This window comes from Pseudorca crassidens, chromosome 16 (genome assembly GCF_039906515.1).
Source record: "Pseudorca crassidens isolate mPseCra1 chromosome 16, mPseCra1.hap1, whole genome shotgun sequence".
NCBI classification, from domain to species: domain Eukaryota; kingdom Metazoa; phylum Chordata; class Mammalia; order Artiodactyla; family Delphinidae; genus Pseudorca; species Pseudorca crassidens.
Genome location: NC_090311.1, coordinates 26,417,513 through 26,445,441, shown reverse-complemented (window position 1 = coordinate 26,445,441; position 27,929 = coordinate 26,417,513). Strand labels below are relative to the sequence as shown.

Here is a 27,929-nt window from a genome sequence, read left to right as displayed (position 1 = left end):
AAGGGTTATTTTCAGGATTATAGGTTTGAAGAGATTGCTGCTGTCACTCAGGTTTGGTGCACAACCCCTTTTTCCCTTCATGGAGCTGACCTAAGGCTGTGTTATGTAAGAGGAAAGGGTTGTCTCATGGGCAAGTCATGATTGAGGTAGGGGCAGTTTTGAAGGTCAGCGCCTCACCACTACCACAGATAATCTGAAGTGTCCGCTGTAATAGAGATGGGAATGCAGAGGTTGGGGTGGTATCTTGAGAAAGGGCCTCCCAGGGTGTTGGAGGCAGTGAAGATGAAGAGTGGGAGTCCACGGGCAGCGCGAATAGGGTAGGTTGGGAGATCATGTGACCAAGTTTAGAGGAATTCAAGGTCAGCTCGGGCCCCCCGGCCCACTCATTACTCTGGCATCCAGATGCCAGGGGCGCGGGTAACCGCAGCACTGAGAAAAGGTGGCTCCATCAAAAAGGCAGGGCGCGGGAAATCCGAAGTTTTCCCGCCGTGGCTGAGGGCGTGGCCCCTGACGTCAGGGTTCCGCCTTCACAAAGCAGACCGGCGGGCTCCACCCTTACCAAGATGGCGACACTCGCGGGACCGGAAAGCGTTAGTAGATTTCGTCTTTACCCTGTCTCCGAGGTGTGGGCGGGGCTGCTCTGCGGAGTGCGCCCGCCCCTTCCGCCGTGCCCTGCGCGGCACGATGGCGTCACGCGGGTCCGCCCCTACCCCTCCTCTTCCGGGTTCCTGAGTCGCGTGCGTCGGCAACGGTAGTGACGCGTATTGCCGAGAGGATGGCGGACGCCGGCTTACGCCGCGTGGTTCCCAGCGACCTGTATCCCCTCGTGCTCGGCTTTCTGCGCGATAACCAGCTCTCGGACGTGGCCAACAAGTTCGCCAAGGCAACAGGCGCTGTGAGTCCCGGGCATGATTCGTGGGCTGGGGTGGGATGACCACAGGGCTCCGGGCCCTGACATGCTTAGGTTTGCAGGTAGGGAGGTCTGTGGGGTTCGCCAGCCCAGTGTCTGCCAGGCCTTTGTGCCGAGCACTCGGCGGTGGCCGGAAAGCCTGGAGTCTCAGCGTCTCTTCCACGATGTCTGACTATATGGCGCTGAGCTTTGTTGCTTTTTTTTGGTGAGTGGGGCGGCGGTGGCCGCGTGGGAACCTCGTGGCCTAGGTCACGTGGCTGGCGGAGTGCGGCGAGGCGGCAGCGTCGTGCCCCACCGGAGGCATTGGAGGCTCCTGGTTCTTTCTTTGGGCTTTATGTTGGCTGATGCCGAGCGTGACTTGACCTTAACTCTCAGTCGAATTTACCCGGGACTCAAAAGATAAGTAAAATTGCTTTAGAAATAATGAAGGCTGGGATTTTTGTTATTAAAGAAGAAAATGAACGAGTAGAGGCAGGGTTCTGCTTTTCGTTTTACTGAAGCAGGATTGAGCATCATAGTTCTCTCTACAAAGCAGGCATAGCTGTTGGCCTGAATCTTTGACTTATGGCATCAGACAAGTCTAGGTTTGGGAACAGCCTCTGCCATTTTTGAAATGTATAATCCAGGCAGCTTGCTTAACGTCCCTGAATCTGTTTCTACTTCTATGGGGATGTCATCATCCACTTTATAGGATTTTTGTGAGTAACATGATATGTACATATACAAAGTGGCAGTACCGATGCCTGGTGCTCAGGAAGCATCAGTGAGTGAAAGCTGTTATCTTAGTTATTGTACCTTAGGATGTTCCAAAAAACAAGTAAAAGGAAGATGACCAGGAATGTGAAAGGTTTGGAATCTACATCTCAAGGAAAGACATGACTGCATGAGAAAACACCTTGAGGGTAGAGTGGAGTGGTATGGTAGTCCTTAGTGGTCTTAGTCTTTGACTAAGAAGGTAGGCTTGTTCTTTGTGGTAGAATCAGGCTATGCAAGTTGAGAGTCAGATCAGCCTCAGAAAGGGCTGCCTTAAGCTGGGGCAGCCTGCCATGTGATCTGATACAGCTGCTTTCATATTGGAACTGTTTTGACTGTTAGGGAGGCTGCAGAGAGTGGGTTGGATGGAATTGGGCCTTTCAGAATCAGAAATCTTTTTTATGTGACAAAAACTAATCTCTGGAGGGTTTACTAAGGGCAAGATGCTATTTCCAGATGCTAAGCCCCTTATATGCATTATTTTTTATCTTCTCAACAAGTTAATAAGATGTGTAGTGTCATCTATCTAACAGGGAAGGAAACAGTCTCAGAAAGATTAAATGACTTATTTTTCTTTTAATTTTTATTTATTTATTTATTTTTGGCTGCATTGGGTCTTCGTTGCGGTGCACAGGCTTCTCATTGCGGTGGCTTCTCTTGTGGAGCATGGGCTCTAGGTGCACGGGCTTCAGTAGTTGTGGTAGCATGCAGGCTCAGTAGTTGTGGCTTGAGGGCTCTAGAGCACAGGTTCAGTAGTTGTGGCGCATGGGTTTAGTTGCTCCGTGGCATGTGGGATCTTCCTGGACCAGGGCTCGAACCCATGTCCCATGCATTGGCAGGTGGATTCTTAACCACTGCGCCACCAGGGAAGTCCCAGATTAAGTGATTTGCTCGGGGTCACACATTAATAATTGTCAGAGGTGAGTTTCACATCTACTCATCTAACTTTGAGCCAGTATTTTTGTATATACTGTAACGCCTTGCCACTTTTTGGTTACCAACTTATAATCTATATCAGTGTAATAGCTGAATGCAATTATGTACTGAATACGTAACATAGATTTTTACTAGTCTTCTCTTGGAGGATGGTTTCCAGTGATTTGGAATTATAAACCACGTTGCCGCAATCATCCTCCTGTGTAGATGTTTGTTTCATGGGTAAGGATAAATTCTTAGATAGTACACTGATAGAGTAAAGGGAATGTATGTTTTTAAAGGCTTTGATAAATAGGATTGACAGGTGGGGGAATAGATAGATGGTGCCAGAGACTACAGGGATAGCCCAAGTTTTTGATACCAAAAACTGGGAAATACGTAAATAGAATATTTTTCTCCTAATTTATGCAAGTAGGAGAAGTCTTACAGAGATGTAACATTTATATCAAATTAAAAATTTCTTACTCTGCTCTCTTTTCTCTTACAGACCCAGCAGGATGCCAATGCCTCTTCCCTCTTGGACATCTATAGTTTCTGGCTCAAGTAAGTATCCTCTGTGCTAGTGTGGCTGTTTTCTCCCCCCAAGTAGGCTGGACTGTGTTCTTTGGTTTGGGAAGGTCCTGATTCCCCAGGAGTTAGCCTAATCTACCCCAACAGGTCCACCAAGGCCCCAAAGCGGAAGTTACAGGCAAATGGACCAGTGACTAAGAAGGCTAAGAAGAAGACTTCATCCAGTGACAGCAGTGAGGACAGCAGTGAGGAGGAAAAAACCCAAGGGCCTCCCGCTAAGAAAGCTGGTAAGACCCAGCAGGGAGTTGTGGTTCCAGGAAAAGGATTTGGAGGCTGTCTGTGCTAAATTTCTGGTTCTTACTGGGACCTGTACTTTTGTTCAGCTGTACCTGCCAAGCGGGCCAGTCTGCTTCAGCATCCTGGAAAGGCTGCAGTCAAGGCATCAGAGAGCAGCAGCAGCAGTGAAGAATCCAGTGATGATGAGGAGGAGGACGAAAAGAAAAAGCCTGTCCAGGTTTGCAACTTTGAGAAGGAAAGGGATTGCTAAGGGATTGGAAAGAAGAAACTAAAATCTTGGTTTTTAGCTTGATGGTGTTAGGTATACAACAGGTGATTACATGGTTTTTCAGGGAGGTTGTAGAAGTATGAGGTTTGGGAAGGATTATGTGAGGTTGAAGTTGAGCCCTGAATCTAGAGGAAATTCAACCCGTTCTGCTTGCCTGGCAATATTGGGTTTCTCTGGGATACTGTCAGGGACTCCAAGAGTAGGAGAATATGTTTTATGGACAGGTACAGGGAACTCTAGACAGGGAGTGGCAGCGACAAGGCCTAAAAAAGGGGGCACCTAGGAAGCTTTTCTACCTTAGGATGTCCTTTGGGTGCCCTGAAACTCTTGCTGATTCTCCTGGTTGTGTGTTTTCTCACAGAAGGGAGTTAAGCCCCAAGCCAAGACAGTCAAAGCTCCTCCTAAGAAGGCCAAGAGCTCTGATTCTGATTCTGACTCAAGCTCAGAAGATGAGGTGCCAAAGAACCAGAAACCAAAGACAACACCCGTGGCAGCTAAAGCTCAGGCTAAAGCCCTAGCCAAACCAGGTATTGTTTATGTTCCTAGGAGGCTGGACTGGGGACCAGGTTGCCCTGGGGACTGATGTGAAAATTCCTTAATTCAGCACAGGAGTGAAATGGCACTGGATGTTGAACTAGAAGTATTGACTGGTGTCATTTTTTTAAAAAAAGAAACATTTTCCTAGTAAGTAAAAAGTTTTATTGTTAGGGACTAGTAACTACAGAAATAGTCTGCAGTGAGGGAAAACATGTTTTAAAGACTTCAGAGGGCATATTCAAATAATTTGCATCATATCATTTTTTGGAAGACAGGTTTATTCCTGAAATTGGGCAAGAAATTCATCCTTTGATGTAGTAAACCACAGCATTCTCCTTCATGCTTCCTCCAGAGGCAAGAGAATTGACAGACTCCCAAGTTCTGTGCTAATAGGAAGGAGGTTTTTATGGCCTTTTAATGTTTTGATACTCCTTTTTTATTGTTGTTCATTAGTTCTTGTCTTTTATTAACCAGTATACGATTACTTATCTTTTGGTTTCTTGAAACAATAGATCAGACAACATTTGCCACAATAGTGTCTGTCAAAGTGGCTGGCCGTGGAAACTCCAGCACCGCATTCATCTGAAGGGCACTCCTGACGCAGGCGACTGATTTTGCCATTTTCATCCACCTTACAGTATTTCAGGACAGCCAGCTTAGCCTTCTTTCTCTTATGCTTGTTCTTCTTGGGAGCAGTGTAAGACTTCTTCCTTTTCTTAGCACCACCACGAAGTCTCCACACAGATGAAGAATGGACTCTTTTTTTTTTTTTTTTAATTAGTTTTTTTTTCGTTGAGTTGGGTCTCCGTTGCTGCGTACGGGCTTTCTCTAGTTGCAGCGAGCGGGGGCTACTCTTCGTTGTGGTGTGCAGGCTTCTCATTGCAGTGGCTTCTCTTGTTGCAGAGCATGGGCTCTAGGTGAGCGGGCACATAGTTGTGGCACACGGGCTTAGTTGCTCTGCAGCATGTGGGATCTTCCCGGACCAGAGCTCGAACCCGTGTCCCCTGCATTGGCAGGCGATTCTTAATCAGTGTGCCACCAGGGAAGCCTTTGGACTCCTTTTGAATGTTGTAGTCAGACAAAGTATGGCCATCCTCCAGTTGCTTGCCAGCAAAGATCAGTCTTTGCTGGTCAGGAGGGATTCCTTCTTTATCTTGGATCTTGGCCTTTACATTTTCTATTGTATCTGAAGGTTCAGCCTTGAGAGTGATGGTCTTCCCTGTCAGGGTCTTCCTGAAAATCTGCATCTTGGCGGCGGCACCACTGCCCATGGTGGATCCGAAAGATGTCTTTGTACTCGCTTACATTATTTCTTTTTTCTTAGGTATACCAGCTCGTCCAGCACCTAAAGTAGTCAATGGCAAAGCAGCTGGTAGTAACAGCAGCAGCAGCAGTAGCAGCAGCAGCAGTGATGATGACTCAGAGGAGGGGAAAGCAGCAGCCGTATCTAAGAAGGTATGGACCTTAATATCTAGCAGGAAAGAAGGGACTGGGGACGTTGGTAATTGGGGGGTCTCCATTGCATGGCAGGATTGGTTGGGTCAGTATTTTCCTGTGGTAATTGATTTTCTCTGTGTGATGCAGACTGTACCTAAAAAGCAAGCTGTGGCCAAGGCCCCAGTGAAAGCAGCTGCCACTCCTGCCCAAAAGAGTTCCAGCAGTGAGGACTCCTCCAGTGAGGAGGAGGAGGAGGAAGAGCAGAAGAAAAAACCCATGAAGAAAAAACCAGGTGACTGGACACGGGGAGTCAAGCTGGACGTCTGTGACCAGGGCCCAATGGCAGGAGGACCTCTGCAGTCACCGCGTGGACCTTGGCATGTGTCAGCCAGCTTCTCCCAGAGAAAGGAGAAAGCCACGTTGCCTTTTATAACCTAGACTCAGAAATGGCATGCCATCATCTCTGCCGTAGTCTATTTGTTAGAAATGAGTCACTAATCCTAGCCCACCCTCAAGGGATAGGGAATTAAGCTCCATTTCTAGAAGGAAGCAGTATCAAAGAATTTGTGTATATATTTTAAAACCACCACACTGTCCCTTTTAAACAGGTCCCTATAGTTCAGTTCCCCCGCCTTCTGTTCCCCCACCCAAGAAGTCCCTGGGAATTCAGGCTCCCAAGAAAGCTGCAGAGAAGCAGCAGCCTGTGGAGAGCAGTGAGGACAGCAGCGACGAGTCTGGTGAGTCATCACCTGTGGTGAGTGGGTCTGGGGAGCGTATGAGGAGTAGGGAGGGAAATGGTTCTGTCCCTTCTGCTTTTTTTTTTTTGGCTGTGCCGCGCGGCTTTTGGGATCTCAGTTCCCTCGCCAGGGATTGAACCCGGACCACAGCGCTGAAAGCCTGGAATCCTGACCACTAGGCCACCAGGGAACTCCCTGCATCCTTCTTTTCGTTGCCCCTGGTTGGATTGGGACTCTGGACCCAGCCTAATGCCATAGGTTCTCTCCAGATTCAAGTTCTGAGGAAGAAAAGAGACCCCCAGCTAAGGCAGTCATCTCCAAAGCAACTACTAAACCAGCTCCAGCAAAGAAGGCAGCAGAGAGCTCTTCAGACAGCTCAGGTAAGGCATAGGAGGCCCTCAGGGCAGTGGGAGCTCCAAGGGCTCCCCTCAGTCTGATGTGGGGAGATACTCACTCCATCCTCTCTGTCTAGACTCCGACAGTTCTGATGAAGCTCCTGCTAAGCCAGCCAGTACCACCAAGAATTCCTCAGGTAAGCCAGCTGCCACTCCCAAGCAGTCTGCGGTTAAGCCAGCTACAACTCCCAAGCAGCCTGCAGCCACTGGCCAGAAGCCTCTGACCAGAAAGGCTGATAGCTCCTCCAGCGAGGAGGAGAGCAGTGCTAGTGAGGAGGAGAAGACGAAGAAGACTGTAGCCACCCCTAAGTCCAAGGTGATGGCCAAAGCAGCTCCGTCTTTGCCTGCCAGGCAGGCCTCTCAGGGTGGTGGGGACAGCAGCTCTGATTCAGACAGCTCCAGCAGCGAGGAAGACGAGGACGAGAAGACGCCTAAACCCCCAGCCAAAAAGAAGCCACAGAAGGCAGGGGGAACTGTAGCCCCTTCCAAACCAGCCTCTGTGAAGAAAGCAAAGGCCGAGAGCAGCAGCACTTCTTCCTCTGAGGACTCCAGTGAGCAGGAGGAAGAGGAGAAGCCCAAGGCCAAGGGCACTCCAAGACCACAAACCGCCAAGGCCAATGGCACCTCTGCACTGACTGCCCAGAATGGAAAAGCAGACAAGGACAGCAACGAGGAGGAGCGGGGCAAGAAAAAGGCAGCAGTGGCAGTTGCTAAGCCAGGTCTGTATCCAAAGAACCTGCCTCCTGGGTTTGTCCCCTAGATCAGGATGGGCTCTACTCTTGGGGGTGGGATAGGGAGCCGAGGCCCATGACTGGCTTCCAGTTAGTTGGAGGCCCTCAGTGTGGGACCCTGGGAGGAGGGACAGGAAACTGGTCTCCTGAGTCTGGCCTTTTGTTTTGTAGGTTCAGGAAAGAAGCGGAAGCAGAATGAGGCTGCTAAGGAGGCAGAGACTCCTCTAGCCAAGAAGATAAAGCCCCAGACCCCCAACACATTTCCTAAAAGGAAGAAAGTAAGTTGCCTTATTTTCCTCTCAGGAGCCAGCGTTTAGAGTAGAAAGAAAAATTGCAAAGCACCTTGACAGCCCTTTGCCTGGCCTGGCATACGTGCTGTGGTTGTAGCTCCGGAGGGCCTTCCTGACCAGAAGCCCACTCCATCCTGAATTTCCTGCTTCATTCTTCTTCAGGGAGAACGAAGGGGATCCTCCCCATTCCGAAGGATCAGGGAGGAGGAGATTGAGGTGGATGCTCGAGTGGCAGACAATTCCTTTGACGCCAAGGTGAGGAGAGAGAGGGTCTTCACCATTCTTGAGGGGGTGGGGTGAGAGAGGGTAGCTTTTGGTTCTGGTTGGTAGGAGGTTCTCTGGGTTTGGGTTGCCTGGAGCAGGGAGAAGAAACTGACAGGGCCCTGGCGTTGTCCTTCCGTGTGCTAACCACCTGTCTCTACTTACCAGCGGGGTGCAACCGGAGACTGGGGGGAGCGAGCCAATCAAGTTCTGAAGTTCACCAAAGGCAAATCCTTCCGGCATGAGAAAACCAAGAAGAAGCGGGGCAGTTACCGGGGAGGCTCCATCTCTGTCCAAGTCAATTCTGTTAAGTTTGACAGCGAGTGACCGTGGACCATCTGTAGCACAGCAGGGGTGATGATCTGAGACCACTCACTTTCCCCAGTGGACCTGGGAACCCTCAGCTCTATCGGGGGAGGGTCTCAGTGAGGAGAGCAGTTTAGATTAGGTCTGAAGGCTTTGCGTCGTAACATCCTCTAAGGTCCTTTTCTGTGTTTGTGGTTTTGTACAGATTTGTTTTTGAGTGTTGGGTAGCAAGGACAAGGTAAGGGGAGTGTTCTTTTTTAAGAAAAATTGTTTTAGTTGTCATTCTCCCTGTTTTGTGGAAGTTCTCATACTGAGAAATTTGTATATTTTACATTAGATTATTTCTTATTGATTTTTGTTGTGGTTTTCAGAGGTGGGTTCACAGATTAAAATCTCAGCTATCTTCCAAGATGTGGTAAAGGTCACATTATGAATTTTTATAATTGGAGAATTCTGTCTATGGGAGTGCTTGTGTCCACATTTCATCCTTTCTACCCCTCAGGGCCCTGGTGAGGGGTGGCTAAGACTGGTTAATGTATTTATCTGTTAAGCATGAACTATGTACCTCATTCGTGGGGTCTAGGACTGAAGTTTTCAGCCAGCATGGACTTACCTACTTTGGCGGATAAAATTTACTGTTTTGTTTCAGGCAAAATTCTGGTGTGGTGTGAATGCCGTGGGGTCAGTCTGAATATTTCGTTTGCTATAATTTTATTATTACATAATGTTTGCGATATGTGTTTTTTAATTTGAAAGCATAAACTTTTTTATTGTTCAAAGACATTTTGATTGGCTTGACCTTTAAGAGTGTCGAATACTAAATTGAGGGCTACATCTTATTTTTTTACATTTTAGAGAACAAAATAGCGTTAATTTAATCTGAAAAGCACATATCACTTGGTATTTCTGTCTTGGTAGCAGTGGTGACACAAAATTAGTTTCTTGGTTTCATTAACTCCTACATGGTTGGGAATCACTGATCAAGAAAGTGAAAGAAGAAAACCTATAATTAAAAATCTTAATCCTCAGTAGGAATTAGGTTACATTATTCAAGTGAATTTATAGGTAACCTGTAAATGGAGGATGAGAAGAATCATTACAAAGCATTTTATCTGGTAATACTTGAGTTAGACTGTGTTGGGAGAGCATCCTAACAGGATTATTGTGTCTTGTAGTTGGTGCACGGGAGCAACTGATGTGCCCCCTTCAGAACCTTGATTCTCAGTAACAGTGGAGATAACAGTAAAAAACAGTGAGCAGAGATACGACTCTTAGGCCAAGCAGGCTGATCATAAAGCTGTAGGAGATGACTGTTGGCAGTGCTCAGCCAGAGTAAGATAGGGAGGAAAGTCGACGAGTTCTCCAAGTTCTCTGGGGCTGGTCTGTCCCTGTGTTGGGAAAGTGTGCCCTAGCTTTATGGATGAGTTGTAACTTAAGGATAGCTTCCCCTTGTTTGGGTTCCACAGATAACCTGGTTTTCTGTGTCACTGCCTCTAGGAAGAAAATGTGCTCTTCACGCTGACATACGTATTCAGTCTGCATGGTAAAAGTTCTACATCTTACTAAAAAGTAATAAGCTGGCTGGTTTATAATGTATCTTGGGAGTTTTATTAATGTGAGTCCAAAGCTCTCCCACCTCCACTCAAAACAGAACAACTTGGTTGCTAGTTGGAGGGCTGGGGCCCAGACTTGTGGGTTCAATGTGGAGCCTTCTTGACTATTCCTTATCTCATGATACCTTGTCTCATGGTGCCTTGTCCAGGTAATAGACCAGCCTGTGCGTAGTCTAACTTGGGGAATTGGCAAAGTGGCCCATGGGCCAGATCCAGTCCATGGCTTGTTTTTGTGTTGCTCAGGAGCTAAGAATGCTTTTACATTTTTTAAAGGGTTTAAAAAAAAAAAAGTGACAGACTTTATGTGACCACAAAGGATATAATGTTTACTATCTGGCGTTTTACAGTTTGCAAAACCCTGGCCTAAATCAGTGATTTCACAACACTGGCTGAAAATTAGAATTATCTGGGGATCTTTTAAAAACACTGATACCCAGGGACCCATCTGCTGATCGGTTGAGTCAGATCCTGGTGCTCTCTGGTGGATTCTGGGAGTTAAGATTTTTTAAAGCTCCTAGGTGATTCTAAAGAGCAACCAGAGCTGAAAACCACTAATCTAAGAGCATTTGAAAAGAAATGAGTTGGTAATTTTTCTTTCCTCCCCTTATACTTTCATTTTCAAATGTACTTGTTAAATCTAATAGTATAAAGTAAAAATTAAATTTCCGTTTTATCCCCGTTTTCTGGGACTTGATTCTTTTGTCTCTTTCCAGAGAGTTTCACTGTGTGTACTACTACATGAATCCTCTCCCCTTTCTCCTCACACATATGGAGTAGCTTGCTATATGCAGGGTTTCATAACTTTGGAGCTCATTTTTAATGACCCCATTGTATGGAAGTAGCATAAATTATTTTAAGTAGTACCTTATTGGTAGCTGTTCAGGTTGTTTAAGTGTTTTGTTATTATAAATAGTGCCATAGTGGATATTTTATATGTGAGACTGACTATTTGTGTGGGTATTTTTATAGGAAATAGTCTAAGAGTGATTGTTGGGTCAGAGGATGTGTACATTTAACGTTTGTTCATCATTGCTCTCCAAAACCATTGTACCAACTTGTAGTTCCAACAACACTTTATGAAAGTACCTCTTTGCTTGCCCTCTTGCCAACACTTAAACAAGTTTATCTTTGCCACTTGGGTAAATGAAAATGCTCAGTTTTTTAAAATTGTGGTAAAAAAACACAACATTAAAGTTGCCATCTTAACCACTTTTAAGTGTATAGTTCATTAGTGTTAGCACTGACATTGTTGTGCAACAGATTGCTATGATTTTGACTACTTTAGATATTTCATGAGTGGAATCAGACTGCATTTGTCCTTCTGTGACTGGCTTATTTCACTTAGCATAATGCCCTCAAGGTTTACTCATGTTGTAACATGTGGCAGGATCTCCTTTTTCAAGGCTGCGTGATATTCCATTGTATGTATATACCACATTTAATTTATCCATTTCATTGTTTAGTTTCAGGGACCTGAATTCCTACCTATGCTGATGGGTTCTGGCAGTGTTGCTGAAATCCACACGTTAAGTGAATCACACACATGATGGCTCATGCCCATCTGCAGTGTACCTCATATGGACACAAAGCAGGAGACTTTCCAATATCCTTTTGTGGCTTTATGTTTCACAGGTTATATCCTCACTACTACCCAATCCTGTTAGGTGGATATTAACTAGATCATGGTGTCTCAACCTTAATATTTGGGGGCTCTGAAATACTAAGAGTGTTTGAATGCCTACTATGTACCAGCCATAGAACTCCCTGAGAGCTCAGTGTCTAATAGGGGAAGTCAGAGATGGGAACAGTTCTGTACACCATGCTGAGTCCTGTCACCAAGGGTCACAGTAGCACCCCCAAGGGGACAGCAACAAAAGACTGACCTTGGCCCAGGATTCTGAGGAGGCCCAGGATTCCAGCTGCCAGGGGGGAAGAAGGCACATACCATGAAAGGAAGAAGAAATGTTCCCAGTGGGAGAAGAGAGCCTTTAGGATGGATCAGGTGGAGGATGTGTGGTAAGTAGGGGCAGGTTAATACTGTCTGAGGATTCAGTAGCAATGGCCTTTTGTACCAAAGTGAGGAGTTAATACTTTATTTTGTTCTCCTGAGTGTGTTAGGGGATTGCTAGTCCAATGCAGTGCTCCTGGCACTAAATACAGCTGCAGGGAAAGCAAAGCCCCTACTGACAACTGAGTTCTTATCCCCCTGCCTCATGCAAAGCTGGCTTAAGCTGTCTGCAATTACTGAAGAGGCCAGTAGGTGGGGCCCTTGCACACTGCAGGGAGCTGGACTCTATAGTTGAAGCTTGGCATTGTGTTACCCCACTTAACATTCAACAAATTCGGAGCACCTGCTATGAGCTTTTGGATACAGAGATGAATAAGACGTAGGTCCTAGTTTGAGGACCCTTGGTTCTGGAGAGTGGAGAGGAGAGTCTGTCATCTATGAGAGGTCATCTGTTACCTGAAAACCAGCAACAGGCAACATGGCTCATAGAGGAACCCTGATGTTCATGTGGAACTCCCAACTTTCCCCTCAGGTCCAACAGGGCACTGGAGCTCCCATAAGGGGGGCCAGCCACAGGTCCCACTGCTTATGGAAACTGCAGACCTGTGTCCTTCCTATGCCTGGGAGCTCAGAGGCCCTGGTGCTCTCTCCTCTGTCTCCCCTCCTCTCCCAGCAGGATTGAGGAGAACATATGCCAGGCTTCCATCTTCTAAGTGTATTGGAGGGTAGGTAGGGTACAGAGTATTTCAATAAATTAGCCTGTCAGACACAGAAATTCATCCATTCAGTAAATATGAGTGCTTACTATATACCAGGCACGTAATTTGTGAGAGATGTTAACAAAATCATGAATGAACAAAAAACCAGACACAGTCCCAGCAACCAAAGTTTACCCAGTCTAATGAGGGGCAAAGATATTAATCCACACAAATAAATGTATAAATATAAACTTCAGTACAATGAGGGCAAGGTACGAAGAGCTGTGAGCACATGTGACAGGGGAAAGTAGCCCACATAGTGGTGATACTTCCTCACGGACTGGGTAGCCATGTAATCTATCATCTAAACTGGGATGCTTTTTTTTTTTTTTAAAGTTTTTTTTTTTTGATGTGGACCATTTTTAAAGTCTTTACTGAGTTTGTTACAATATTGCTTCTGTTTTGTTTTGGTTTTATGGCCTCGAGGCATGTGGGATCTTAGCTCCCTGATCAGGGATCGAACCTGCACCCCCTGCATTGGAAGGCGAAGTCTTAACCACTGGACAGCCAGGGAAGTCCCTAAACTGGGATGTTTTTGAGAATGAAGGGAGAGAGATTGATAATTAGGCTGAGAGGAACAGGTGTGGATTGAGACTTTCCCAGGCAAGTCAGGACATAGGGTCACTGTGGTAATAGATGTCTTCACTGAGGAAGTGATGTTTCAGCCCAGACTTGAAGGTGAGAGTTAATTAGGTGAAGGTGTTGATGTTACTGACTTGGGTCCTTGGACTCTTTAATCAATAGAAGTTGATAAGAGACCATACGAGGTATTCAGGCAAGGCTTTATTGGGACCCACGCTGTAGCACAAAGGAGGGAAAACAAGTAACGGGTTCCCTTGCTCGCTCTCCGAGGAGGGTGGGCTTGTTCCTTAAGCGGTGTGAGGGTGGGGGTGGATGGGTGGGTTAGGCTGAAGGAGTGGCTTAGGTGGTCTGCCCACCCGCTTGGCGGTGCTGGGATCATGCAGAGTACCCTGCTTTTGCTCCTGGCTCCTCAGAAGTGGCAGTTGGTTTGTCGTCTTTTTGTATCTTATTGTTCATAGTCCCTTATAGTTTCTTGGTATTCTGTTGCTTGTCTAGGTGCAAGCACTCCAGTAAAGGGTCCCAGGTCCCAGCCTGTCTCAGTGGTGCAAGATGAGCAGGGCTGTTGTGTTTTTTTCAGTGAGAAGACACAGCATGTGCAAAGGCCTTTTGGTGAGAGGGAACATGATGGAGACCCCAGAAGGGGTCTGTGCAGCTGAAAGGCAGAGGAAGGAGGAGAGCAGTATAAGATGAGGCTTGAGAGGGAGGCAGGGACCGGGGCATGTAGAGCCTTATAAGGCGTGTTTTATTCTGAAGGCAGTGGGAAGCTGTTGAAGAGTGTGTGTGTGTCTTAGTCATCTGGGGCTACCATAGCAAAATACCATAGCCTGGGTGCCTTAAACAACAGAAATGTGTTTCTCATAGTTCTTGAGACTGGGAAGTCCAAGATCAAGATGCAGGCCTGTTTGGTTCCTGGTGAGAACTCTCTTCCTGGCTTTCAGAAGGCTTCTTGCTATGTCCTCACATGGCAGGGAGAGACAGAGTAAGCTCTCTGGTCTCTCTCTTTTTTTTTTTTTGCGGTACGCGGGCCTCTCACTGTTGTGGCCTCTCCCGTTGCGGAGCACAGGCTCCGGACGCACAGACTCAGCGGCTACGGCTCATGGGCCCAGCCGCTCCGCGGCATGTGGGATCTTCCCAGACTGGGGCACGAACCCGTGTCCCCTGCATCGGCAGGCGGACTCTCAACCACTGCGCCACCAGGGAAGCCCCCCTCTGGTCTCTTTTTTACAAGGACACTAATCCTATCTTGGGGCTGTACCCTCATTACCTCATCTAAACCTAATTACCTCCCAAAGGCCCTGCTTACTGTTACCATCATGTTGGGAGTTAGGGCTTCAACATATAAATTCTGGGGGGCAGAGGAACACAAACATTCAGTCCATAACAGTGAGTGTATGTGTGGGTATCATTTTTTTTTATTAGGGAAAATTTCAAATATATAAAAGAATTACCAATACAGACAGTAATCAACTAACATTAAACATTCCATCAGTATCACCGAATGTGTTAAAGGCTGGTGACAGATTTGCATGCTGAAAAGCCAAATGTGGTTAGCATGAGAATAGACTGAAGGGATTTGGAGCGGATATTTTGAGACCAGTTAGGCTACTGCAGTAGGCCAGGAGAGAGATCATTTTGGTGACCTGAATTAAAGTGGTGCCAAGATAGAGAAGATGGAGAGAGGTGGATAGATTTGAGAAATATTTAGGAAAAAAACTAGAACTTGGTTGGTGGGGTGGAGGTAGGGGAGCAGTGAGGAAGAGTAAGGCATTAAGTGACTCTCGTACAAATAATAAATGCTGGAGAGGGTGTGGAGAAAATGGAACCCTCATACACGATTGGTGGGAATGTAAATTGGTACAGCCACTATGGAAAACAGTAGGGAGGTTCCTTAAAAAACTAAAAATAGAGTTACCATGTGATCCAGCAATCCCATTCCTGGGCATATATGCAGAGAAAATTCTAATTCAAAAACAGGACTTCCCTTGGGGGTGCAGTGGTTAAGACTCCACACTTCCGTTGCAGGGGACGCAGGTTCGATCCCTGGTCAGGGAACTAAGATCCCACATGCTGTGTGCATGTGGCAAAAAAAAGATACAATGTGCCCCAGTGTTCATAGCACTATTTACAATAGCCAAGACATGGAAGCAACCTAAGTGTCCATCAATAGATGAATGGATAAAGATGTGGTGTATATATACAGTGGAATACTACTCAGCCATATAAAAGGATGAAACAATGCTATTTTCAGCAACATGGGTGGACCTAGAGATGATCATACTAAGCGAAGTAAGTCAGAAAGAAAAATACCATATGATATCACTTATATGTGGAATCTAAAACACAACATGAACATATCTATGAAACAGAAACAGACTCACAGACATAGAGAACAGACTTGTTGCCAAGGGGGAGAGCGGGTAGGGGAGGGAAGGATTGGGAGCTTGGGATTAGCAGATGCAAACTAGTATATACAGGATGGATAAACAACAACTTTGTACTGTATAGCACAGGGAACTATATTCAATAGCCTGTGATAAACCAGAATGAAAAAGAATACATATATGTATAACTGAGTCAGTTTGCTGTACAGTATAAATTAAACCCAGCATTGTAAATCAACTATTCTTCAATTTTAAAAAATGTTGGGGGCTTCCCTCGTGGCACAGTGGTTGAGAGTCCGCCTGCCAATGTAGGGGACACGGGTTCGTGCCCCAGTCCGGGAGGATCCCACATGCTGCAGAGCGGCTGGGCCCGTGAGCCATGGCCGCTGAGGCTGCACGCCTGGAGCCTGTGCTCCGCAACGGGAGAGGCCACAACAGTGAGAGACCCCCGTATCGCAAAAAAATAAATAAATATTGGAACTATAAAAGTACTGGCTAATATGTCAAGATGCTTAAGAAGATCAAATTGGTGATTAGGTCTCTATTGCCACGAGATTGACACTTCCCTAGCACTTGATGATTTGCTTCACTCAAGGATAAGAAATTGATGACCTTTTCTTTTTGGGGGATTTAAAAACTATAGTCAAATGCTGTACCAGAACATAAAAAAACACTCTTCCAATTATTCGTTTTTCATCTCTCAAACTGAAATATTCAACCTGAGAATTTAGGATATGCTCATCAACATACTAAAGAACTCAAAGTAGTCTTTCCTTTTTTTAAAAAAAAATATTTATTTATTTATTTATTTATCTTTGGCTGTGTTGGGTCTTCGTTGCTGTGCACTGGCTTTCTCTAGTTGCGGCAAGCAAAGGCTACTCTTCATTGCGGTGTGCAGACTTCTCATTGCAGTGGCTTCTCTTGTTGCAGAGCATGGGCTCTAGGTGTGCCGGCTTCCGTAGTTGTGGCACACGGGCTCAGTAGTTGTGGCTCGCAGACTCTGGAGCATAGGCTCAGTAGTTATGGCTCATGGGCTTAGTTGCTCCACAGCATGTGGGATCTTCCCAGACCAGGGCTCGAACCCGTGTCTCCTTCATTGGCAGGCGGATTCTTAACCACTGCGCCACCAGGGAAGTCCCAAAGTAGTCTTTCATCGTTGATAAATTAGTCTATAATTTCTGAGTCTAATTTAACCACAGAGAATCATCTGACAGCCACTCAACGCTTGCTGTCTTTCCAGATGCCTTATTCTTGTGAGTTAGAATTTTTGTGATTAGGAAGAAATAAAGTGCTTAAAAAAAAAACCTAACTTAAACTGGAGCTCAAATTCTGTTTTCAAGCTAGATCTCAACTTGATGAACGAGTACAAAGCACATAACTCCTCACTAACATGATGCAATTAATAACATTTTTAAATTTTAAACTGTGTCTTGGGAGTTCCCTAGTTGCCAGTGGTTAGAATTCTGGGTTTTCACTGCCATGGCCCAGGTTCAGTCCCTGGTCGGGGAAATGAGATCCCGCAAGCCGTGCAAAGCGTCTTATTTTTACTACTGTAAACTGTGACATATATTTTAAGTGAAATTAAAATGTATTAGTTAATATTTAAGAAATGTAAAAAGGTATAAAGAATAATTTATTGAAAAATTGCATACCCATCTCTCAGCCTAATAAGCAGAATGTTGCCAGCACAGTTAAATTCCCTCTTTGTATGTATGTTAAGGCCGAATGTTAAGCCAGTATTAACATTAATAAGTACCAATTGTTAAAATATTGAAATATATTAATACTGGTTGGGAAATAGTTGCTGGCCTGTACCCTCTGAATATCTCCTCTCATTTCCAAATCCTTGACCTCTTTCTAAGACACACACACCACCTCCCTTGAACTGTTCCATAATCCAACAAATAAAGGGTTAATGCCTGGCACAGAGGGGCCTTTTATATATATATATATATATATATATATATATATATATATATATATATATATATATATATATATATATATATATCCCTAAGGAATATATAGTCTTGTTTTTAAACTTTATATAAATTGTACCACACTGTATCTATTCTCCTACGACTTGCTTATTTCTCTGATGTGTTGTAGTTCACTGTATACTTCCATTTCTTTACTAATTCACTTATTAACAGGCATTCAAGTTGTGATGCTGCTGTGAACACTCTTGTATCTATTGGTGTACATGTGCAAGAGTTCCCTGAATTTAAACCTAGAAGGGAAAGTGCTGGTCATAGGGTAAGTGCATCTTCAATCTTCCATGTAATGCCAATTTTCCAAAGGTATTTACTAATTTACATTCCCATCAGCAGCTCAAGAGAGTTCCTTTTGTTCCATAGTCTCTCCAGCACTAGGTAAGTCACGTCAAATCAAAATTTTCTCCAGTCTTCTGGGTGTGGGATGGTATCTTATTGTGGTTTTAATTTGAATTTCCCTGACTACTAATGAGGTTGAACACCTTTTCATATATTTAGTGACTGTTTGGAGTTCCTTTTCTGAAGGTGTCTACTTAAGTCTTTCATCCATTTTTCTGTTGGGTTTTCTGTTTTTCTCTTATTGATTTGTGGGAGTTTTTTATATATTTTGGATACAGTTCCTTTGTTGGTTTTATGCTGTATAGATATTTTCTTCAGTTCTGTCTTGCCTTACTTTGTTGTATTTTTTTTTTGATGAAAGAGAGCTTACTTTTTATTTAGTCAGATATGCCAGATATCTTGCATTTGTCTCTCCATATACACTATCCACCTTTCTCCACTGGCTCTTTGCCTAGGGAGGTTGACCTCTAGGAATTGCATCATTGGCTCTCTGCTTTTTGGCTCCTGATTGGGTTTTGGCCAATGGGGTGCCCCTGCAGGAAATCAGAAGGTGGAGAACGAGAGTAGGTATTTATTTTTCCTAGCCCCAAACTGCTGTGTTCTCAAATCAAAAGTCACTGCTCCCCTCAAGACAGTCTCCTCGGGACTTCCCTGGTAGTCCAGTGGTTAGTGATAAGACTCCGTGCTCCCACTGCAGGGAGCACAGGTTCAATCCCTGGTTGGGGTAAGTTCCCACATGCCATGCAGCACGGCCAAAAAAAATAAATAAATAACAGTCTCCTATATAAACTTTCCCTTGGGGATTCTGAACCTGCTCCTTACTCTCATTGCTTTTGCCCAAGTGATGGTAACATCCTTATAGATTGTTTCAGACCACTTTATTTTATTTTATTTTTAATTTTATTTTTTAATCTATTTATTTATTTTTGGCTGTGTTGGGTCTTTGTTACAGTGCGCGGGCCCCCTCAAGTTGCGGCGAGCGGGGGCCACTATGTGTTGTGGTGCGCGGGCCTCTCATTGCGGTAGCTTCTCCCGTTGCGGAGCACCGGCTCCGGGCGCACGGGCCTCAGCAGCTGTGGTGCACCGGTTTAGTTGCTCCACGGCATGTGGGATCCTCCTGGACCAGGGATCGAACCCGTGTCCCCTGCACTGGCAGGCAGACTCTCCAACCACTGTGCCACCAGGGAAGTCCCTCTCAGACCATTTTAATTTGAGTGTGTCATCTGTTTCCTATTGGATTTCTGACTCATATAACATATTTATTAATATTTCCTTTCAAAATTAGTACTTTCATGTGTTAAGAAAATTTTCCTTATCCTGAGATAATAAAGATATTCTATATTATATTCTAAAGGCTTTATTATTTGTTTTCCTTGTTTAGGTCTATAGTTGACCTGATATTGATTTTTCAATCCTTTATTTATAGAGATTGTTTCATGGCCCAGCAAATGGTCTCTCTTGGTGACTCTTCCACATGCTTTTGAAAAGAATATGTATTTTGCTGTTGCTGGTGGAATGTTCTATAAATGTCAGCTAGGGCAAATTGATTGATAGTGTTGCTCAAATCTTCTACATCTTTGTTGATTTTTCTATTTGTTCAATTACTGAGAGAGGAAAATTGAAACAACTATGATGGTGGACTTGTCTATTTTTCCTTTATGTTCTGTTAGCTTTTTCTTCATGTATTTTGAAGCTATGTTATTGGGTACCTACACATTTAAGATGGTTATTTCATTGTTTTTCTTTCACATCTTTATTGGAGTGTAATTGCTTTACAATGTTATGTTAGTTTCTGCTGTACAACAAAGTGAATCAGCTATATGTATACATATATCTCCATGTTCCCTCCCTCTTACGTCTCCCTCCCACCCTCCCTATCCCACCCCTCTAGGTCATAACAAAGCATCGAGTTGATCTCACTCTGTATAACAGACTCTGGGTCCATCCACCTCACTGCAAATAACTCGATTTCATTCCTTTTTATGGCTAAGTAATATGCCATTTTATATATGTGCCACATCTTCTTTATCCATTCATAAGATGGTTATTTTTTTTAACATCTTTATTGGAGTATAATTGCTTTACAATGTTGTGTTAATTTCTGCTGTATAACAAAGTGAATCAGCTATATGCATACGCGTATCCCCATATCCCCTCCCTCTTATGTCTCCCTCCCACCCTCCCTATCCCACCCCTCTAGGTGGTTGCAAAGCACCGAGCAGATCTCCCCGTGCTATGCAGCTGCTTCCCACTAGCTAGCTATTTTACATTTGGTAGTGTATATATGTCAATGTTACTCTCTCACTTCATCCCACTTTACCCTTCCCCCTCCCCATGTCCTCAAGTCATTTCTCTAAGTCTGCGTCTTTATTCCTGTCCTGTCCCTAGGTTCATCAGAACCATTTTTTAAATTAGATTCCATATATATGTGTTAGCATACGGTATTTGTTTTTCTCTTTCTGACTTACTTCACTCTGTATGATAGACTCTAGGTCCATCCACCTCACTACAAATAACTCAGTGTACTATAGAGCTTTTTAAAGGGTCCTGTGATGTTGGTAGGCACTGAAACATGAGTTATGCAGAGGCCTAGGAGTCATGTAAGGCGAGAACTGGAACCTGGCCCATCTTTAGAATTCAAATGTGAGCTGCCAGATAGCCTGAGGGTTTCTGAAAAAGTCAGAATCACTGGAAACCTTGAAAGATAAATTGTCTGCTGGAATCTGCTGGAGTGGGCTGGACAGTAGAGCAGAACTGGATTTTGTTCAGGACAGTGGTCCTAGTCTGTATACAGGATGTCCACAAAGTCTGGAAACATAGATGATAGTATTTATTATTTTCCAGTGGAAGAATTCCTGATGGTATAATGTCTCTTTGCTGGTGTTTCTAGACTTCATGGACTTGTGGTGGTCAAGAAACCTGACCACTTTCTGACAGCCTCTCAGAGAGCCTGTGTGTTCTGGTGAAGGGGGGATCTGTAGTGTCAAGGAACATCCTGAGTCTTTTTTTTTTTTTTAATAAATTTATTTATTTATGTACTTTTGGCTGCGTTGGGTCTTCGTTGCTGCACACAGGCTTTCTCTAGTTGCGGCAAGCGGGGGCTACTCTTTGTTGCAGTGTGCGGGCTTCTCATCGCAGTGGCTTCTCTTGTTGCAGAGCACGGGCTCTAGGCCCACGGGATTCAGTAGTTGTGGCACGTGGGCTCTAGAGCGCAGGCTCAGTAGTTGTGGCGCATGCGCTTTGTTGTTCCACGACACGTGGGATCTTCCCGGACCAGGGTTCGAACCCGTGTCCCCTGCATTGGCAGGTGGATTCTTCCCTGCACCACCAGGGAAGTCCAGAAGCTTTTAGTTTGATGAAGTTTAATCTATTTTTAGTTTGGTTGCTTATGCTTTTGGTGTCATATCTAAGAAGCTTTTACCTAACCCTTGGTCTCAAAGATTTACTCCTTTTTTTTTTTTTTTAAGAGTTTTATGCTTTTAGCTTTTCCATTTAGGCCTATGATCCATTTTGAGTTAATTTTCTGTGTGTATGTAAGTAAGGGGTCCAATTTCATTCTTTGCATGTCGATGTCCAGATGTCCGAGCACTATTTATTGAAAAGACTATTCTTTTCCCATTGAATTGTCTTTGGGCTCTTGTCTGAAATCAGTTGCCCATAAATATATGGGTTTATGTCTGGCTGTCAGTTCTACTTCATTAATCTATGTCTACCCTTATGCCAGTACTACACTGTCTTGATTACTGTAACTTTACAATAAGTTTTGAAATTGGAAAGCAATATAGCATTTTAGGGAGGGGACTAACAACATCAGTTTATATTTTTAAGAGACTGTGTTGTGGGGTTCTTCAAAAAATTAAACATAGAATTACCATATGACCCAGAAAATTCACTCTTATGTATAAAACCCCAAATAATTGAAAATAGAGACTCAAACAAATACTTGTATGATAATGTTCATTGCGGCATTATTCGCAATAGCCAAAAGGTAGAAACAACCAAAGTGTGCATCAATGATGAATGGACAAACAAAATGTGGTATATGCATACAATGAAATATTAATAAGCCATACAAAGGAATGAAGTTCTGATACATACTACCACATGGATGAACCTTGTGAAGATTATGCTATGTGAAAGGAGCCAGATATAAATAGACAAATATTGTATGATTCCATTTATATTAAATATCTAGGATAGGCCAGTTCACAGAGTTGGAAAGTAGATTGCAGGTTATCAGGAGCATGAAGTGCAAGTAATAGAAAATCATTGCTTAATGGATAGAGTTTCTGTTTGGGGTTATGAAAAAGTTTTGGAAATAGTGGTGATGGTTGCAGAACATTGTAAATATAACTAATGCCACTGAATGGTACACTTAAAAACGGTTAAAATGGCAAATTTTGTGATGTGTATATATTTCACCACAATTTTTTAAAAAAAGACTGCTTTGGCAACTGTGAAGAAATCAGACTATAGGTTAAGATTACTGCAAGAATCCAGGTTAAAGATGATGTTCTGTTTACCTTTCCAGGTCCACTCTATCATTCTCTACCCTGCTCTGTGCTCCAGGAAGCCGACCTGTGTTGACCGTTTAACCAGCTGCTAGACCCTCTGATTTCTGATTAAACTTGGCCAGTGTGGAGCACTGCCAACGTGGAGGACTGGTAAGAGATCAGAGGGTGAGGGGAGAATGAGATCAGGGTACTCTCCTGGTTCCCCATCTGCAGGGTTGCTGTGGGCACCTATATCCCTTGATGAAAGGCCACAGTTCCTGCCAGGCAGCCCTCTCCACAAAGCTCTCTCTGTCTCTGTATTCTAGTAATGGCCCCCCTCCCTCATTCCTTCTAGGCCTATAGTGGCCACCACTAGTGCACTTGTATTTCCCTATACCAGTTTATTAGTTTAATAGTTCCTTTATTAAACTTTCCTAGAATTCCCTGGCAGTCCAGTGGTTAGGAATCCGCACTTCCACTGCAGGGGTCATGGGTTTGATCCCTGGTCGGGGAACTAAGATCCCGCAAGCTGCATGGCATAGCCAAAAAAAAAAAATAAGAAAGAAAAAGAAATGGGGTTACTGTAAAGAGCTCATGGAAATTTGAGCAGTTTAACCTTTAAAAAAAAAAAGGTTAATTTTAGCAATTTGAGTTGCTATCAGTTTCCTGCCTTCCTGATCAGGGTGGGTGTAGTAGAGAGAGCAATGGATATATTTGGAGGTAGAGCCTTGCGGTTTTGATGGATTGGATGGTGTGACAGACATGGATCCTGGCTCTTAGAAAAGTTCTCATAAATTGGAGGAGAAAGGACGTACAGTCTAGAAAAAAACACAGGTGCATACTAACTAACTGTAGTCCAGCTATAGCCTCAAGTTGCAAAATGGTTGGAGCCAGCTACTCAAAACACTAATCCATCTATCCCCTTATCTCCTTGCCTTGGGGACAGAATTGACTCTTCTCCAAGTCCTCAGATATGCAGGAGAGAAATTAGAGGGAATTGGTTGGTTTCCACAGAGGAATCAGTAAAGTGGGGGTCTCCCAAGGAAGCAGTGGAAATAGAGATTCCTGGAAACGATTCCAGGAAAAGGTCTAGTCAATTGGGTGAAGTGTCAAAAACCAGACACTGGCTTGAAATAGCTCAGCTTCCCAACCAGATGGTCTGGAGATAAAGGAGGACAACAGATTGTGGAGATATTCAGGGAGATATTCTCAGGGCTCATGAAGAAAAACCCTGTTATACCCAGTAGCTGTCCTGTGCCTATTCCATCCTGAAGCCATATACAGGATAAAATGGGGGCGATTACTCCATCACAGACCCTACCTCACTTATACCTCCCAGTTTTCCCCCCACTTTCTCTCTTTTCCCTGAATGCTGCTCTGCTACCCTGGCTCTTCCAAATGCTGAAAGGTACACATCAAACTTACATCCCTGCTAGATTGCAGAGCATCTGAGATCAAGGTGTTATTTGCATACTTCAGGTTTTCCTGAGTCAGACTGGAAACTCCTGCCTGGAGTAGTTCCCTTTGACTCAATATAGAGAACTCTGATTGGGGCGTAACTTCCACGACATGATCCTTAGGTCTTCGGCCCCTGGACGTGTCCTTTGGGGCCTGCTAGATGTATCAGCCCAGCCTCTCAGACCAGGGCCTCTTGAGTGGCCAGTACTGTAAACTTTCTTTTTTTGTCACACTTACTTTACTCCCACGAGAAGCACTGTGCTTCATCTTACTCCCTTCTATGCTGTAAGGATCCAGGCATCCTTTAGACATTTATCATTACGTCTTCCAGCTAGCTGTATGAACTTAGAGACATTACTTAACTTCTGTATGTCTCAAGTTGTTATTAAGTTCTTAACAATTCCTGGCACATGACACAACTCAGTAAGTGTTGTTGTTGTTATTATTATATTATTATTAACATAGCAGTATGTTCATATAACTGGTACAACCCACTTTACCAAATTTGACTGTTAAAAATGGTCACATTTCTCTCTTTTTAAAATTCTGAGTCTGAATTCAGTTTATTTTTATAACTGTTTTATTTTACTTTAGTTGTTTATTTCTTACCTAGATATTATGTGCACCCAGAAAAAATTCCAAAAAAGTAAAAAGGCCCACCACTTATCCCAACCACCCAGTTCCCCTCCCCACAGACAGCCCTTATACCAATTCTTTCGTTAAACTTCAAGGATATTCTATGCAATTACAGTCACAGACTCGGCCATTTTTTCCTTGTACAAATACTAGCCATAACAATGTATTTTGGAGAGCTTTTCAAATCAGTTCTTACTGAGTTGCCTAATTCTTCCTTTTTAAAAAAAAAAAAAAGATTTCCCTCCTATTTTTAGATTGGGGGGAATTCTGGGGATTAGGTTCCCCCCAATTTAGAAATTTGGTATAATTTTCATAAAATAAGATTCATCCATTTTAACAGTACAGTTTAATAAGTTTGGCAATTGTATATAGTCATGTAACCATCACCACAATTAAGATATAAAATGTTTCCATCACCCTAAAAAGTCCCCTCTTTCTCCATTGTAATCAATCTCCTCACCTAAAATCTAGCTCTGTGAAACCACTGACGTGCTTTTCGCTACTCTAGTTTTGCTTTTTCTAGAATTTCATTTTTATGGCATTGTACAATACGCAGTGTTTTTTGTTTTGTTTTGTGTTTTTTTTGCGGTACACAGGCCTCTCACTGTTGTGGCCTCTCCCGTTGCAGAGCACAGGCTCTGGACGCACAGGCTCAGCGGCCATGGCTCACGGGCCTAGCCGCTCCGCAGCATGTGGGCTCTTCCCGGACCAGGGCACGAACCCGTGTCCCCTGCATTGGCAGGCGGACTCTCAACCACTGCGCCACCAGGGAAGCCCTCTTCTCTAGTTTTAAACAAGCATTTTATATAATTCCATTTTCTCTCTTCTCTTAGCATATTAATTATATTTAAAAAATATTTAGTGGTTTCCCTAGAGTTTGAAATATATATTTACAACAAATCTAAGTTCATTTTCAAATACACTATACCACTTCATGAATAGTGCAGGTATCTTATAAAAGTATTATGAATCCCTCCTTCCTGTCCCTTATAACATTGTTGTCATTCATTTCACTTATCTATAAGCTATAATCTCCCAATACATTGTGCTATTATTTGAACAATTAACTAATAGATCAATAAAATGAAAGATTTTATCTTCATTTATACCTTCTCTAACGCTCTTCTTTTTTGTTACATAGGTGCAAGTTTCTGACCTATATCATTTTTCTTCTCTCTGAAGGACATTTTATAATGTTTCTTGTAAGACAGGTCTACTGGCAACACATTCCCTCAGTTTTTGTCTGGGAAAGTCTTTATTTCTCCTTCACTTCTAAAGATAATTTTGCTGGATACAGAATTCTAGATTGATAGTTTTTTGTTTTTTGGCAGTGCTGTGTGGCTTGTGGGATCTTAGTTCCCCGACAAGGGGTCTAACCTGGGCCCAGCAGTGAAAGCGCTGAGTCCTAACCACTGAACCGCCAGGGAATTCCTGATGGTTTTTTTCTTTTAGCACTTAAAATAGTTCACTCTACGCACCTCTTGCTTGCATGGTTTCTGAAGAGTTCAACATATTTCTTATCTTTTTCCTGTATGTGTAAGGTCTCCCTGCACCCCACTGTGGCTTCTTTCAAGACTTTGGTTTTCTGTGGTTTGAATATGATATGCCCAGGTACAGGATTTTGGGTATTTATCGTATGTGGTGTTTTCTGAGCTTCCTGGATCTGTAGTTTGGTTCTGTCATTAATATTGGAAAATTGGGACTTCCCTAGCGGTTCAGTGGTTAAGTCTCTGTGCTCCCAATGCAGGGGGCCCAGGTTTGATCCCTGGTCAGGGAACTAGATCCCACATGCATGATGGAACTAAGAGTTCACATGCTGCAGCTAAGAGTCTGCATGCCACAACTAAAGATCCCACATGCTGCAACTAAACATGCTGCAACAGAGATCCTGCATGCTGCAACTAAGATAATGAAATAGTATACAGCTATTCAAAAAGATGCAGAAGCTCTAGATGTACCAATATGTGACACTCCCCAAGACATATTTAAAAGGCAACATACAATATGAAGGGAATTCCCTGTCAGTCCAGTGGTTAGAACTCCACACTCTCACTGCTGAGGGCCCAGGTTCAATCTCTGGTTGGGGAATTAAGATCCTACAAACTGCATGGCACAGCCAAATAAATAAATAAGTAAATAAATAAATAATAAAGTTAAAGTAAAAAAATAATACGAAAAAGTGCTATCCTTTAAGAAGATAAATACAAATGAAATGGAGCAGGACCCTATGGTGCTTCCCCCTCATGTCCTCTGCCTGCCTTTTGTCTGTGAAAACAAAAAAAAAACCTTTAGCCAAAGAATAAGTTTAATCAGAGAAGTGAGAAAATACAGACACAAAGGAAAACAGTCCAACAAGGCTAAATAATAGGGCTTCCCTGGTGGCGCAGTGATTGAGAATCCATCTGCCAATTCAGGGGACACAGGTTCAATCCCTGGGCCGGGAAGATCCCACATGCCATGGAGCAGCTGAGCCCATGAGCCACAACATTTAGCCTGCGTGCCGCAACTACTGAAGCCCGCGTGCCTAGAGCCCGTGCTCCACGAGAGAAGCCACCGTGATGAGAAGCCCGTGCACTGCAACGAAGAGTAGCCCCCGCTCACCTCAACTAGAGAAAGCCTGCGTGCAGCGATGAAGACCCAACACAGCCTAAATAAATAAACAAAATTTGTTAAAAAAAAAAAAACTAAATAATAATAGTTTAGTCATTAAGCATAATTAAGGACCTTTACTTCCTTCTCAATGGCTATAGATAATATTCTGAGCCATATACTGTGAGCTGTCTTGTAGATACAGAAACCCCCACCAGGTGGAAGAAGTTAACTACATGATGATCAGACTGTGGCCATGACATAAGCTGCCACAATTCCAAGGATTGGCCTCAAGGAAATGGGAACAAACTGACCCTGGAACTGAAGACTAACTGTACCTAAAACAATCAAGATGACGCTGATCAGACCACCGCATGACCAATTTTAAGATGACTGTCAGAGCTGACTGTGCTGTTTCTGCATGTAGCCCCCTCACTCTGTCTATGAAAGCTCTTGCCCACTGATCATTCAGTTGTTGTGGGGGGGAGTTGGCCTTTGGACAGGAGTCTGCCCTCCCCCACCCCCACCCCACCCCCCCACCCAAAATAAAGCAAACTTTCCTTTCCACCAACCTTGCCTCTTTATTGGCTTTTGAGCGATGAGCAGCCAGACCCCACTTTTGGTTACACAAACATATACCTTTTTATGCGTAGATCATATTTGAAAGGATACACAAGAAACTGATAATTGTGGTTGCCTCTGGGAAACAG

General features: G+C 44.0%; 2 protein-coding genes across 7 annotated transcripts; one reads left to right on the top strand and one right to left on the bottom strand.

The window, feature by feature from the left end:
• Window positions 1–718: 718 nt before the first annotated feature.
• NOLC1 (nucleolar and coiled-body phosphoprotein 1) lies at window positions 719–27,353 on the top strand. Of its 6 annotated transcripts, none has more exons than XR_010935787.1 (15): window positions 720–895; window positions 3,087–3,142; window positions 3,257–3,396; window positions 3,493–3,623; window positions 4,036–4,201; window positions 5,536–5,666; window positions 5,796–5,940; window positions 6,257–6,385; window positions 6,655–6,765; window positions 6,858–7,499; window positions 7,683–7,789; window positions 7,964–8,056; window positions 8,231–9,911; window positions 22,575–22,707; window positions 27,045–27,353. XR_010935787.1 is itself a non-coding variant. In XM_067709600.1 (14 exons), exons 1-13 carry the CDS (start codon window positions 776–778, stop codon window positions 8,387–8,389), a joined length of 2,130 nt encoding a protein of 709 aa, XP_067565701.1. In that variant the 5' UTR covers window positions 719–775; the 3' UTR covers window positions 8,390–8,416; window positions 22,575–27,353. The 6 variants fall into 6 exon arrangements, 2 of the variants coding, with proteins under 2 accessions (XP_067565701.1, XP_067565700.1); XR_010935785.1 differs by having other exon boundaries at window positions 25,772–27,353; XR_010935786.1 differs by adding an exon at window positions 17,864–17,966 and having other exon boundaries at window positions 22,575–27,353.
• Window positions 4,693–5,488, bottom strand: LOC137208844 (ubiquitin-ribosomal protein eS31 fusion protein-like). Its single transcript, XM_067709601.1, has 2 exons — window positions 5,260–5,488; window positions 4,693–4,967 (listed from the first exon to the last, which is right to left on the bottom strand). The coding sequence occupies exons 1-2, from the start codon at window positions 5,480–5,482 to the stop codon at window positions 4,693–4,695; spliced, it is 498 nt and encodes a 165-aa protein (XP_067565702.1). The 5' UTR covers window positions 5,483–5,488.
• Window positions 27,354–27,929: the final 576 nt, after the last annotated feature.